Raw genomic sequence first — 15,633 nt, forward strand, 5'->3', positions numbered from 1 at the left:
CAGAGCTCATGACACGCGTGGCCACACGCATTCCGAACTGCATTCCAACGTCCTGAGTGACTGGCTTCTCGACCTTCATGGCCATGGATAGTGTTGACTCGACGTAGGGTGCCGGTGTCACATGTGTCACTAATTCACTGGTTGTCTGACAGAGACTTGAGAACTTACTGGTCTGCATAGCGACATTCGACGTCTTCACAGTCACAGGAACCGGTTCGATCTTAGGCTGAACGGTCTGACAAGCCATCTCTTCGGTATTCACGTACCGATGTCCACAGCTGGTACACAGACTCCTCTCGACCATTTTCGGTTCTAACTTGTGTGTGGTCAGACTGACGACCGGTGTGCTCACCCTATCCACTTGCACTTCAGCATTCACACTCGGTCTCTTCACGAAAGCTGCAGCCGAATCAAGCACACTTTCCGGCGACTTCATTAACACACTGGTCGCACTATCCACAACACACACACTTTCCTTCACCGTCTGCACACAGGCTTCCAATGTTTGGATGCGTTTCGGTGGTTCGTGGACCGGAACAACTGGTGTCTCTGGTTTCACTGGTGCATGGATCTCACTCCAAGAATCCACCATGCACAATTGGACAGGTTTGGCTTGTGACGTCGCATCGGTGCGTTTCAACGACAAATGGGCAGCACCGTCGAGTAGAGATTTGTGTGGCTCAGTCTGTGCACCCACGTCGGACGAGGAGACTGGTACTGTGTCGATTTGTTGGTCGACTGTGGAACGTTTCACGAACTGTGTGGCTTCAACTAGTGATGTTTTGCGAACAGGTTCAGGTGTGGGTAACTCCAATGAGGCGGTCTCGGTGACGAGAGGTGCTTCGACTTGAACGGTGGGTTTAGAGACAATCACATGCTCACTGGATTCCGTGACGTGTGTGGTAACGGAGGTCGCCTGTGTGGCAGTGTCAGTCAGTTGGCGTGGTGGTGGCTGTTTGACAGGCGGTTCTGCGTAGGAGGTACTCACTGACATCATATGATCAGGTTTCACTGTCTTCATTTCTCTGTGATCCACACTGGTCACAACTGGTCGTTCGGTTTGAGTCACCTGTACTTCTCGTTCTGCTACTCCCACTGCTTCCGTCAGTGTGTGGCTGCTGGTCTGTTGCACCTGGTAGCCAGAGCTCATGACACGCGTGGCCACACGCATTCCGAACTGCATTCCAACGTCCTGAGTGACTGGCTTCTCGACCTTCATGGCCATGGATAGTGTTGACTCGACGTAGGGTGCCGGTGTCACATGTGTCACTAATTCACTGGTTGTCTGACAGAGACTTGAGAACTTACTGGTCTGCATAGCGACATTCGACGTCTTCACAGTCACAGGAACCGGTTCGATCTTAGGCTGAACGGTCTGACAAGCCATCTCTTCGGTATTCACGTACCGATGTCCACAGCTGGTACACAGACTCCTCTCGACCATTTTCGGTTCTAACTTGTGTGTGGTCAGACTGACGACCGGTGTGCTCACCCTATCCACTTGCACTTCAGCATTCACACTCGGTCTCTTCACGAAAGCTGCAGCCGAATCAAGCACACTTTCCGGCGACTTCATTAACACACTGGTCGCACTATCCACAACACACACACTTTCCTTCACCGTCTGCACACAGGCTTCCAATGTTTGGATGCGTTTCGGTGGTTCGTGGACCGGAACAACTGGTGTCTCTGGTTTCACTGGTGCATGGATCTCACTCCAAGAATCCACCATGCACAATTGGACAGGTTTGGCTTGTGACGTCGCATCGGTGCGTTTCAACGACAAATGGGCAGCACCGTCGAGTAGAGATTTGTGTGGCTCAGTCTGTGCACCCACGTCGGACGAGGAGACTGGTACTGTGTCGATTTGTTGGTCGACTGTGGAACGTCTCACGAACTGTGTGGCTTCAACTAGTGATGTTTTGCGAACAGGTTCAGGTGTGGGTAACTCCAATGAGGCGGTCTCGGTGACGAGAGGTGCTTCGACTTGAACGGTGGGTTTAGAGACAATCACATGCTCACTGGATTCCGTGACGTGTGTGGTAACGGAGGTCGCCTGTGTGGCAGTGTCAGTCAGTTGGCGTGGTGGTGGCTGTTTGACAGGCGGTTCTGCGTAGGAGGTACTCACTGACATCATATGATCAGGTTTCACTGTCTTCATTTCTCTGTGATCCACACTGGTCACAACTGGTCGTTCGGTTTGAGTCACCTGTACTTCTCGTTCTGCTACTCCCACTGCTTCCGTCAGTGTGTGGCTGCTGGTCTGTTGCACCTGGTAGCCAGAGCTCATGACACGCGTGGCCACACGCATTCCGAACTGCATTCCAACGTCCTGAGTGACTGGCTTCTCGACCTTCATGGCCATGGATAGTGTTGACTCGACGTAGGGTGCCGGTGTCACATGTGTCACTAATTCACTGGTTGTCTGACAGAGACTTGAGAACTTACTGGTCTGCATAGCGACATTCGACGTCTTCACAGTCACAGGAACCGGTTCGATCTTAGGCTGAACGGTCTGACAAGCCATCTCTTCGGTATTCACGTACCGATGTCCACAGCTGGTACACAGACTCCTCTCGACCATTTTCGGTTCTAACTTGTGTGTGGTCAGACTGACGACCGGTGTGCTCACCCTATCCACTTGCACTTCAGCATTCACACTCGGTCTCTTCACGAAAGCTGCAGCCGAATCAAGCACACTTTCCGGCGACTTCATTAACACACTGGTCGCACTATCCACAACACACACACTTTCCTTCACCGTCTGCACACAGGCTTCCAATGTTTGGATGCGTTTCGGTGGTTCGTGGACCGGAACAACTGGTGTCTCTGGTTTCACTGGTGCATGGATCTCACTCCAAGAATCCACCATGCACAATTGGACAGGTTTGGCTTGTGACGTCGCATCGGTGCGTTTCAACGACAAATGGGCAGCACCGTCGAGTAGAGATTTGTGTGGCTCAGTCTGTGCACCCACGTCGGACGAGGAGACTGGTACTGTGTCGATTTGTTGGTCGACTGTGGAACGTCTCACGAACTGTGTGGCTTCAACTAGTGATGTTTTGCGAACAGGTTCAGGTGTGGGTAACTCCAATGAGGCGGTCTCGGTGACGAGAGGTGCTTCGACTTGAACGGTGGGTTTAGAGACAATCACATGCTCACTGGATTCCGTGACGTGTGTGGTAACGGAGGTCGCCTGTGTGGCAGTGTCAGTCAGTTGGCGTGGTGGTGGCTGTTTGACAGGCGGTTCTGCGTAGGAGGTACTCACTGACATCATATGATCAGGTTTCACTGTCTTCATTTCTCTGTGATCCACACTGGTCACAACTGGTCGTTCGGTTTGAGTCACCTGTACTTCTCGTTCTGCTACTCTCACTGCTTCCGTCAGTGTGTGGCTGCTGGTCTGTTGCACCTGGTAGCCAGAGCTCATGACACGCGTGGCCACACGCATTCCGAACTGCATTCCAACGTCCTGAGTGACTGGCTTCTCGACCTTCATGGCCATGGATAGTGTTGACTCGACGTAGGGTGCCGGTGTCACATGTGTCACTAATTCACTGGTTGTCTGACAGAGACTTGAGAACTTACTGGTCTGCATAGCGACATTCGACGTCTTCACAGTCACAGGAACCGGTTCGATCTTAGGCTGAACGGTCTGACAAGCCATCTCTTCGGTATTCACGTACCGATGTCCACAGCTGGTACACAGACTCCTCTCGACCATTTTCGGTTCTAACTTGTGTGTGGTCAGACTGACGACCGGTGTGCTCACCCTATCCACTTGCACTTCAGCATTCACACTCGGTCTCTTCACGAAAGCTGCAGCCGAATCAAGCACACTTTCCGGCGACTTCATTAACACACTGGTCGCACTATCCACAACACACACACTTTCCTTCACCGTCTGCACACAGGCTTCCAATGTTTGGATGCGTTTCGGTGGTTCGTGGACCGGAACAACTGGTGTCTCTGGTTTCACTGGTGCATGGATCTCACTCCAAGAATCCACCATGCACAATTGGACAGGTTTGGCTTGTGACGTCGCATCGGTGCGTTTCAACGACAAATGGGCAGCACCGTCGAGTAGAGATTTGTGTGGCTCAGTCTGTGCACCCACGTCGGACGAGGAGACTGGTACTGTGTCGATTTGTTGGTCGACTGTGGAACGTTTCACGAACTGTGTGGCTTCAACTAGTGATGTTTTGCGAACAGGTTCAGGTGTGGGTAACTCCAATGAGGCGGTCTCGGTGACGAGAGGTGCTTCGACTTGAACGGTGGGTTTAGAGACAATCACATGCTCACTGGATTCCGTGACGTGTGTGGTAACGGAGGTCGCCTGTGTGGCAGTGTCAGTCAGTTGGCGTGGTGGTGGCTGTTTGACAGGCGGTTCTGCGTAGGAGGTACTCACTGACATCATATGATCAGGTTTCACTGTCTTCATTTCTCTGTGATCCACACTGGTCACAACTGGTCGTTCGGTTTGAGTCACCTGTACTTCTCGTTCTGCTACTCCCACTGCTTCCGTCAGTGTGTGGCTGCTGGTCTGTTGCACCTGGTAGCCAGAGCTCATGACACGCGTGGCCACACGCATTCCGAACTGCATTCCAACGTCCTGAGTGACTGGCTTCTCGACCTTCATGGCCATGGATAGTGTTGACTCGACGTAGGGTGCCGGTGTCACATGTGTCACTAATTCACTGGTTGTCTGACAGAGACTTGAGAACTTACTGGTCTGCATAGCGACATTCGACGTCTTCACAGTCACAGGAACCGGTTCGATCTTAGGCTGAACGGTCTGACAAGCCATCTCTTCGGTATTCACGTACCGATGTCCACAGCTGGTACACAGACTCCTCTCGACCATTTTCGGTTCTAACTTGTGTGTGGTCAGACTGACGACCGGTGTGCTCACCCTATCCACTTGCACTTCAGCATTCACACTCGGTCTCTTCACGAAAGCTGCAGCCGAATCAAGCACACTTTCCGGCGACTTCATTAACACACTGGTCGCACTATCCACAACACACACACTTTCCTTCACCGTCTGCACACAGGCTTCCAATGTTTGGATGCGTTTCGGTGGTTCGTGGACCGGAACAACTGGTGTCTCTGGTTTCACTGGTGCATGGATCTCACTCCAAGAATCCACCATGCACAATTGGACAGGTTTGGCTTGTGACGTCGCATCGGTGCGTTTCAACGACAAATGGGCAGCACCGTCGAGTAGAGATTTGTGTGGCTCAGTCTGTGCACCCACGTCGGACGAGGAGACTGGTACTGTGTCGATTTGTTGGTCGACTGTGGAACGTTTCACGAACTGTGTGGCTTCAACTAGTGATGTTTTGCGAACAGGTTCAGGTGTGGGTAACTCCAATGAGGCGGTCTCGGTGACGAGAGGTGCTTCGACTTGAACGGTGGGTTTAGAGACAATCACATGCTCACTGGATTCCGTGACGTGTGTGGTAACGGAGGTCGCCTGTGTGGCAGTGTCAGTCAGTTGGCGTGGTGGTGGCTGTTTGACAGGCGGTTCTGCGTAGGAGGTACTCACTGACATCATATGATCAGGTTTCACTGTCTTCATTTCTCTGTGATCCACACTGGTCACAACTGGTCGTTCGGTTTGAGTCACCTGTACTTCTCGTTCTGCTACTCCCACTGCTTCCGTCAGTGTGTGGCTGCTGGTCTGTTGCACCTGGTAGCCAGAGCTCATGACACGCGTGGCCACACGCATTCCGAACTGCATTCCAACGTCCTGAGTGACTGGCTTCTCGACCTTCATGGCCATGGATAGTGTTGACTCGACGTAGGGTGCCGGTGTCACATGTGTCACTAATTCACTGGTTGTCTGACAGAGACTTGAGAACTTACTGGTCTGCATAGCGACATTCGACGTCTTCACAGTCACAGGAACCGGTTCGATCTTAGGCTGAACGGTCTGACAAGCCATCTCTTCGGTATTCACGTACCGATGTCCACAGCTGGTACACAGACTCCTCTCGACCATTTTCGGTTCTAACTTGTGTGTGGTCAGACTGACGACCGGTGTGCTCACCCTATCCACTTGCACTTCAGCATTCACACTCGGTCTCTTCACGAAAGCTGCAGCCGAATCAAGCACACTTTCCGGCGACTTCATTAACACACTGGTCGCACTATCCACAACACACACACTTTCCTTCACCGTCTGCACACAGGCTTCCAATGTTTGGATGCGTTTCGGTGGTTCGTGGACCGGAACAACTGGTGTCTCTGGTTTCACTGGTGCATGGATCTCACTCCAAGAATCCACCATGCACAATTGGACAGGTTTGGCTTGTGACGTCGCATCGGTGCGTTTCAACGACAAATGGGCAGCACCGTCGAGTAGAGATTTGTGTGGCTCAGTCTGTGCACCCACGTCGGACGAGGAGACTGGTACTGTGTCGATTTGTTGGTCGACTGTGGAACGTTTCACGAACTGTGTGGCTTCAACTAGTGATGTTTTGCGAACAGGTTCAGGTGTGGGTAACTCCAATGAGGCAGTCTCGGTGACGAGAGGTGCTTCGACTTGAACGGTGGGTTTAGAGACAATCACATGCTCACTGGATTCCGTGACGTGTGTGGTAACGGAGGTCGCCTGTGTGGCAGTGTCAGTCAGTTGGCGTGGTGGTGGCTGTTTGACAGGCGGTTCTGCGTAGGAGGTACTCACTGACATCATATGATCAGGTTTCACTGTCTTCATTTCTCTGTGATCCACACTGGTCACAACTGGTCGTTCGGTTTGAGTCACCTGTACTTCTCGTTCTGCTACTCCCACTGCTTCCGTCAGTGTGTGGCTGCTGGTCTGTTGCACCTGGTAGCCAGAGCTCATGACACGCGTGGCCACACGCATTCCGAACTGCATTCCAACGTCCTGAGTGACTGGCTTCTCGACCTTCATGGCCATGGATAGTGTTGACTCGACGTAGGGTGCCGGTGTCACATGTGTCACTAATTCACTGGTTGTCTGACAGAGACTTGAGAACTTACTGGTCTGCATAGCGACATTCGACGTCTTCACAGTCACAGGAACCGGTTCGATCTTAGGCTGAACGGTCTGACAAGCCATCTCTTCGGTATTCACGTACCGATGTCCACAGCTGGTACACAGACTCCTCTCGACCATTTTCGGTTCTAACTTGTGTGTGGTCAGACTGACGACCGGTGTGCTCATCCTATCCACTTGCACTTCAGCATTCACACTCGGTCTCTTCACGAAAGCTGCAGCCGAATCAAGCACACTTTCCGGCGACTTCATTAACACACTGGTCGCACTATCCACAACACACACACTTCCCTTCACCGTCTGCACACAGGCTTCCAATGTTTGGATGCGTTTCGGTGGTTCGTGGACCGGAACAACTGGTGTCTCTGGTTTCACTGGTGCATGGATCTCACTCCAAGAATCCACCATGCACAATTGGACAGGTTTGGCTTGTGACGTCGCATCGGTGCGTTTCAACGACAAATGGGCAGCACCGTCGAGTAGAGATTTGTGTGGCTCAGTCTGTGCACCCACGTCGGACGAGGAGACTGGTACTGTGTCGATTTGTTGGTCGACTGTGGAACGTTTCACGAACTGTGTGGCTTCCACTAGTGATGTTTTGCGAACAGGTTCAGGTGTGGGTAACTCCAATGAGGCTGTCTCGGTGACGAGAGGTGCTTCGACTTGAACGGTGGGTTTAGAGACAATCACATGCTCACTGGATTCCGTGACGTGTGTGGTAACGGAGGTCACCTGTGTGGCAGTGTCAGTCAGTTGGCGTGGTGGTGGCTGTTTGACAGGCGGTTCTGCGTAGGAGGTACTCACTGACATCATATGATCAGGTTTCACTGTCTTCATTTCTCTGTGTTCCTCTCTCTTCATTTCTTTTTTTTCTGCTTGCACTGGAGTATCTATCTCTCTTGTCAAATCCATGATACACACTTTGAGTTGTTTTTCTTTTGACTTGTCTTCATTTCTTGTTTCGTATTTTTGTAATATGTTGCTGTCTTGTGTTTTGATACTGTGATTTTCCTCTCTCTTTTCTGTGGTTTCTGTTTTGTCCATTTTTGTTTGTGTCCAACTGTCATATTGGAATTTTGTTGTTTGTATGCTGGCTTCTATTTTCATTTTGTATATTTTTTCTTTTAGGCTTGATATTGCCTTCTTCTCTTCGTCGGTTTGTTCGTATTGTTGGAAATTTTCAACATATATTCCTATTTTTTCCGAAGAACTTTCCTCTGATTTAACTCTACTATGTATTTGTCTTTGATCTACAAATGCGATACTTTGTGTTACTAATTTTGATTCGGTTATCTGTCCAAACATTGCCCTATTTTCTTCATTACTTGTCTCGATGTCGTACGTTTCTGACATGGTTGTTTTAGGTGTACTTTCTATAAGGTAGTGCTCCTGTTTGTCAAGAAGTCTTATTTGTTGCTGATACTGACAACCAAATTCACCTCTTAATCGTGGACTTTCTGGAACTTTTTCATGTGGTTTATGATCATCAGATGTAATTTTATATATTCCCACAGGGCTTTTCATTATTTCATAAGTTTGACAAGCTCTGTCGCCTCTGCCTTTAGATTTCAACTTTTCTACTTCTTGTTGAATGAGCTGATTGAATTGAGCTTCTGTTACCTCTTTTACATGTGCGTACTGCCTAACTGCGTAGATGAAATCTTCAGAGTGCTTTTCTGTTTGTGTTTGAACATTCTCTCTTTGTTTGGTAATTTGACGTGGTTGTTTTCGTAATTCTGTTATTGATTGTGAAGTTGTGGTTATAAGATCACTAGTACAGCATTCAATGCTTCTGAAGGTTGGACGTGCTTCTATACCTATATCTGTGATTTGAACTTTGCTAGGCCTTGTATGAATTATTCTAGCTGACTCTTCAATTTTAGTCAAACTCTTTGCTTCTTCAACATGCTGCTTTTCTATCCATGTTCTCCGTGTAAATTTTGTTTTTTTCAAAGGATCTTCTGATTGCGTAGATTTTGAAATTGTTGACGGTTTCAAATTTTCTTGATCAGTGGAATCAAGTATATTAGTTTCTTCAGTTGGCGCTACTTCGATATAGACAACTGAATAGCGCCCACCGTCTTTTGTATCGATGTATTTTCTACTCTTGTATGTTATTGGTTTATCTTTTGTATCCATTGGCCGTTCAAGTGTTAACAACATTTGTTTGTCAAGTGTAGTTACGAAATTTTTATTTTCTTTCAAGAAATCGTCCTCCGATCTTGTAAGAAAATCTTGTTTTAAATGGTATTTTTGATAATCCTCAATTTCATCGTCGGTTGTACAAGAACTACCAGTACCAATACTTTGAATTTCTTCACTCGTAGTACAACTACACACCATTTCTTCATCATATGTGAATATAGCTGGCAGTATAAACGTTTTATGTGGAAATTTTAAACTACTTGTAAAATGTGGTTGTTTAATTTGTTTCGAATGAACGATATATGATGTTTCTGTTTCATCAATCGATTCATAAGTACTTTCTGAATTTATATACTCCGAACCTGAACTTGACAACCATTCATCATCAGAACTTGATGATAATGAATAAATATTAAATTGATTTTTGTCTTTTGTTTGTTTATTCCATATTCTTAATTGATTTAATAAACTATCTAATTTTTTCTTATCCTTCTGAGCTAAATCACTGACAAAATAAGAAAAAAGAAAACAGGATAATAAGAAAATAAAACAATTAACCATATTTTCACAGATCGAAATCATGAGTCAGTTGAAGCTAGACCGCCATTGAAAACCTGGAAGCACTGGACGGCCGTTTCGTCCTAGTATGGGACTCCTCAGCAGTGCGCATCCACGATCCCGCACCCCGCGGGATTCGAACCCAGGACTTACTGGCTTCGCGCGCGAGCACTTAACCATTAGACCACTGAGCCGGCATTCAACGGTGTTAATGTCTAACTTCAACCAATCCACGAAGTTGAGCCACCATATACCATTGTCTTCAGTGATCTGATATCTCACAACAGACCTGGTTGAGCTCCACTGGTAACGGCTTCTCACAAAAACTCCAGGAGTATCTCTTGAAGTCAATCACTAGTGAGCAGATGATTATTATCAGAAGGGGTTTGTGGAGATTCAATCTGTGAAAATTTGTAAAATCTCCACAAACCCCTTCTGATAATTAACCATATTGTTAAATAACCTGGTATATGCCAATTATTCTCAAATCAAATTATTGTGATCTAATTGATTATTGAATAAAGGTCATTTGTTTGTTTTATGAATATCATTTTACTGTGATTTAACAACTTAAAAATCAAAATGAATTTCATTTCAGTAATGAATAAGTAGAAAATATTGAATTCAAATGATGTTGCTTACTTGACAAGTGTCACAGTTTCCATCATATGAAAACTTTGCTCTTGAAGATCATTGAGTTTTTGTGATAAATCAAGTGGTATAATGTTTTCTTGTTCATATTGTTTTATAGTTCTCATATGAGCCTTTTTAAATAAATAAAAAATTATGCCAAAAATATGGTTACTTATAGATTATCATTTATTTATTTCAAACAATATGAAGTACTATTCATGATTATGTACAAAACATACTTTGAATAACTTTCATTACTAAACGTATTTCAGTAGGCTAAACATGAAATAATATACCAATAAGATCACTAAATTCTATTAATAATGTTTGAATGACGGTTAGTAGGTTTAATAAATTAAGATTTCGGAGCGTTGTAATTGTCATTTAGTTTTTCGGCAATTAACTAATAATCTGAGGTGTGAGAACGAATATCTTTATTGTTGCTTATCTAAGAAAACCATATACTGTCATATGGCTCCATAGTAGAAAATAAATGTAATTATGTATGTGCCTAATATAACTAAATTAATTGTCCATCTGGATATGGTTATTTACTCTATACTCCTGTCTGGTTCAGTGAAGACATATATATACATATATATGCTAGAGGTTTATGTAAGTTTATTTGTTTCTTCTTTTTAGATTAAGAAACCAATGGTAGTAATTGAATGTAACTAATAGAACATAAAATTTGCTGGACGTTTGGCAGGATTATATAAAACTAAAGGTCTTGATGGTAATTAAACGTTAAAAGTAAGCTATGTAAATGATCATAGTTCTTTTAATCTTTAACTAGCATATAAACCAACGGGTCGAACAACGGTAATTTAAGTTGGGTAAATAACTTCACTTTACAATCAGTTTCTCACTATAGGCTACATAAAATCATTATCAACCAGATGGTTGTAATTCAATTATCGAGCTTTCTAGCTCCTGATCAGCCAATTAAACCAAACTTATACTTTGTCAAGTTCATCATCTTGTTTCTAAATATCATCTTTCAAGGTGAAGGTCATAGGAAGACTATATAAAATCTGTATCTTTGTATATCTATTCGACACTGATTATTAAATTGATTAATAAATAATTTTTAATGTTATCTATTGATTCTTTATCAATGTGATCTTTGTTGGAAGATTTCACGTTTTATATATAGTGGAAATCACAATTATACACATAAATAAACTGAACTACATATAAGAAATTCATGAGATCTATTACCTCACCTAATAGCTACATTTATCGAATTCAGATATTTGCTCACACCTTTCTTTTAATAATTAATTATACCTTATGTAATCAATATTAGTAATTAAACCAATGAATTAATTTCAATGGTTGAGATCATGAGTCAATTGAAGCTAGACCAACATGGAAAACCTGGAAGCACTGGACGGCCGTTTCGTCCTATAAGCGCTCGCGCGTGAGACCGATAGGACGTACGCGCCTCCTGGATTCCACTGCTAGTCACTACCCATCTTTGCTTAACATAGATTTTCATTTGTAGATCAGATGGATTAGGTTAATATTTCATATTACAAGTATAATAACTCTGGTTATTGATCATTATGAAATAACTGGTATTATAAATATATCTATGTATATATAATATACGATTAAATTTACTTTGGGTAAAATCTAGCAACTCACTTTATTCCAATCAAGCAGACTTTGAAATATTGCAATTTCTGTTCGACGTAGATGAATGCTATCTGACGTACGTGTTCCAACTGCAAATAAATTTATAAAGAATAAAATAAATGGATTGATCATACTTTTTTTCTCATACTACTTTTTATCTATTGAGTAGAGTAGTAGTATTCATAACAGAAACGTCACTTTGACACTTAAGATTCAAAGTCATTACTGAGAAAAAACTTCATTTTTTGGGTGGTTTATGCCAAAGACTAAGATCGACTGAGGCATAATTGAAAATCGAAGAACACAGAGGCTTTATCACATACTAAAAACAGTTAATTTTCATTCCGTGACGGAAACTACCTAAAACGTTTTAAGTAGCGTCCCTGCGATTCTAGTATTCAGACATTAATAGTCGCTAAATGAAAATATTCAGTGAGAATAATCTGAAATTAATGTACAAAAATAAATTATCTAACAGGTGTTAAGATTATAGTTAAAGAAGAGTTGGTAACTTGATTCCAGTGTTGTTTATATTATGAATTTAGTTGATTCGATCATTTTGGTAAAACACTACGAACGTATTCGAATGATGAACCCTTAATGGGATAATGTTTGTTTTGAAAATCACTGCCAACCTTTATCTTTTATATTGAGTAAACAATGAGACCCAACTGCATCAGAAACCAACCCATACATATCAAATTTTTAACTACAGTAGCAACAACCCAAGAACTGACAAAACTAGCTAAGTACAAACATTACTAACAAAGGAAAAGCACAGACTGCAGCACACTTACAGAGAGAAAAAAATAAAACACATACTTCATTGCTATCTTTAAAACGAATCGGCGATCCATACAAATTCATCAGAAAATATCAGTCTAACTCATCAGCAAAAACGAAATCAAATACAGAAACCAATAAACATATCAACATTCCATATATATAAGACATCAGAACATGGAAAGATATGATCGAATCTGTTTAGAATAATTGTAGCACATAAGCCAAAAAATCACTTCCCTCAGTCTTATACGAAGCGGGGGACGTGGTGATAAATGAAGTAAAGCCAAACATCGTCCATAAAATAAGGGGATTTAACTTTGCGAGACATTAAATCGGACAAAGTGGACGTTCTGCTTGTTTTCACATGGACGAATATCAAGCAGAGGTCAAACGCCATGATATATCTTCGCTTGTATTAATGCATGTAGACGCACATTCGGCAGTAAAAATGTAAAAAAACTCAGATCAAGGAAACACTGAGGACACTAGAGAACGTTTAGAAGCTTGCGACTCAGGTCAATTAGAAATCAAAAACACTTCGAAATCGATCCGATTTATCAACCAATCAAAAACTCATAAGCAAAGCTAGGACCAGGAGTCAGATCAGTGATAGAGACAATCAAAATAAAGATGTAGACAATGACAGGTTAAACGACAACAATAACCAATCAAAATTGAGGTCGATAGAACAAGCTTTCAACCACATAGGGAGAAATTCAAATACTTCACTTTTACTTGAAGTTTGTGCTGATGATGTTGTTCAGAAGAACAACGAAGGCCCCACGATTAAACTATCCAGCTCAGCGAACGAAACTCTACTAAAATATACATCTATAAAAATGCAATCCACAAGTTTAAAGTCAATTTTATAGAATGAAAGTAACAATTATTAATAAATATATGATCTTTCAGAAGACAACAAAATGTCATTTTATTTAATTGATCTTTTTCATTGTTTCCTTGTAGATACCATCAAATTATTTTGAAGAATTAAAACATACCGTTAGGAAAAACTTACATGTCTTTGTTTTATTCCAATGTTCACGTGTAGCATCAATAAGTCGTAAGAATTCCTTATTAAAATTTTCCGCCTCAGCTGTTGGTGGTTCAGTTAAAGAGAATACTAAGTTATTTAGAAATCGTTTAAATGCTTCATCATCATCTGTAGTTAAACCCTATTGATTAATCAAGATGGAATAAAATAACAATGTTGAAAAGGGTGAGAGCAATTTTAGTAACTTGTAATATTGAAAAGTTTAATAAAAGCCACAAAAAGAGGTAACCTCACTGCCTATTTATGATTCATTTGAACTTAGAGAGCCAAACACCATGATTCTATGGCACACCTAAAAATCACAGGTAGAATTTTCTCTCTACCGAGTTTTAGCACTGTTACGTCCTTGATCTATCTGCCCTTCCAATATGCAGAAGATAGTTTGTCACAATCCAGGTTAAGAACTTGACAAGATGGTTGACTAGTTTAACTTTGAGGCTAGTATGTGTGAGTTTGAAGTGAGACTACTGCTTTGGGTAGAGAGACGAAAAGTATTCTATCACCTGATTAGTTGACAAGCTTGCGAGAGAGAGAAAACGAGCCAACTGGAACACTACCCAATTTATTCCTGATTCCGATTCATACTTCATTTCGGTTCCAATTCAGATAAGTGCAAAATGATACATAAATAAGTAGGTAACCAACAAGACCACAATGCACAAACAATTAGGAAGATACAATTATGTCCAAAACTGGGGATTAGGGTAGAAAATAGAGTACAAAAGATTACGTCTAAATGATAATAGCTTTAGGACAGAAAAGGCTATGACAGTAAATCATAAATCAAACGAAAGCTTATGGTCTGTAGAATAAAACTAGGGACACAAATAAATGTTACTGTTTTACAAGCTTTGAATTGAATGAAATAACGTCTCCTGAAAAATGGCTTCCGTAGTTTGTTATAGTTTCTTATTTCTCTGTTCACATCAAGCATATTTAAAAGAATGGCTGATATGAATCTTGGAATCAATACAGAAATAGCTTAACTAGTAGGAATGGAAAAGATATATGAATATCATATAAAATGTGGAGGATGGGAGTGTGATTAGGAAACATTTAGTCTATTCATTGTTTACCAATGTATTAATAATCTAGGCAATCAAATTGTTGTATCAGGAAATAGTAAGTTAATATCATGATTAGAATTCTTAATTATTGTCTTAAATAATAGCTCATAAGATGTACAATGAATGTTTATTTTACCCCTAATAAAACATACTGCTAAAAGAAATCAATGAAACAGTCATTAAGTAACTCTATATTGGAAACTTCCTAATAGAAAAATATAATTCATAAAATTGTTACTAAGATGCTTGTTAAACATTGCAGTACTCATTATTGTCAATGAAAACATCACTGTAGAGGAATGGTTAAATAATTGAACAATGTACACTTTGTGAATACCTTCATTTATGAAAAGTATATCATAAATGATGAGAATGCCAGTAGATCAGTAAAAATGTATACAGAAATAATTCATTCATTTATCAAAAAATATATTTTTATAACTTCGCATCCACGAGATATTACACTTTAAACCTCCTCTTAGATGACGTCATATAAACGAGTTAAAGTTCATACGCAATTTGGGTAGTTTTGCAATATTTATAATAAAGTATATGTAGGAAAGTAATAAGACATTAACGATATTAAGTGTTCTTAAGAATCTTCTTATCATAAAATTCGTACTGAACATAAATATACCTAGTCACATCTTATAGTACAGATAATTCAGGTTTGTAAACGGAACGTTACTTATGATCAATGTTCATTTATCATTTTCTAGTCGATC

At 42.2% G+C, this 15,633-nt stretch overlaps 1 protein-coding gene across 1 annotated transcript in view; it reads right to left on the reverse strand.

The window, feature by feature from the left end:
* Window positions 1-15,633, reverse strand: part of MUC22 (Muc22p) — a gene marked incomplete at its 3' end in the record, with an annotated part of 85,551 nt that overhangs the window by 32,377 nt on the left and 37,541 nt on the right. The window contains exons 10-13 of the mRNA XM_035732314.2: window positions 13,806-13,962; window positions 12,011-12,090; window positions 10,370-10,491; window positions 1-9,674 (exon numbers count right to left, since the gene is read on the reverse strand). The exon at window positions 1-9,674 is cut by the window's left edge and continues 27,880 nt beyond it. Coding sequence (XP_035587622.2) covers window positions 1-9,674; window positions 10,370-10,491; window positions 12,011-12,090; window positions 13,806-13,962 — 10,033 coding nt within the window. The remainder of the gene's footprint in view (window positions 9,675-10,369; window positions 10,492-12,010; window positions 12,091-13,805; window positions 13,963-15,633) is intronic.

This window comes from Schistosoma haematobium, chromosome 2, assembly GCF_000699445.3.
Source record: "Schistosoma haematobium chromosome 2, whole genome shotgun sequence".
NCBI classification, from domain to species: domain Eukaryota; kingdom Metazoa; phylum Platyhelminthes; class Trematoda; order Strigeidida; family Schistosomatidae; genus Schistosoma; species Schistosoma haematobium.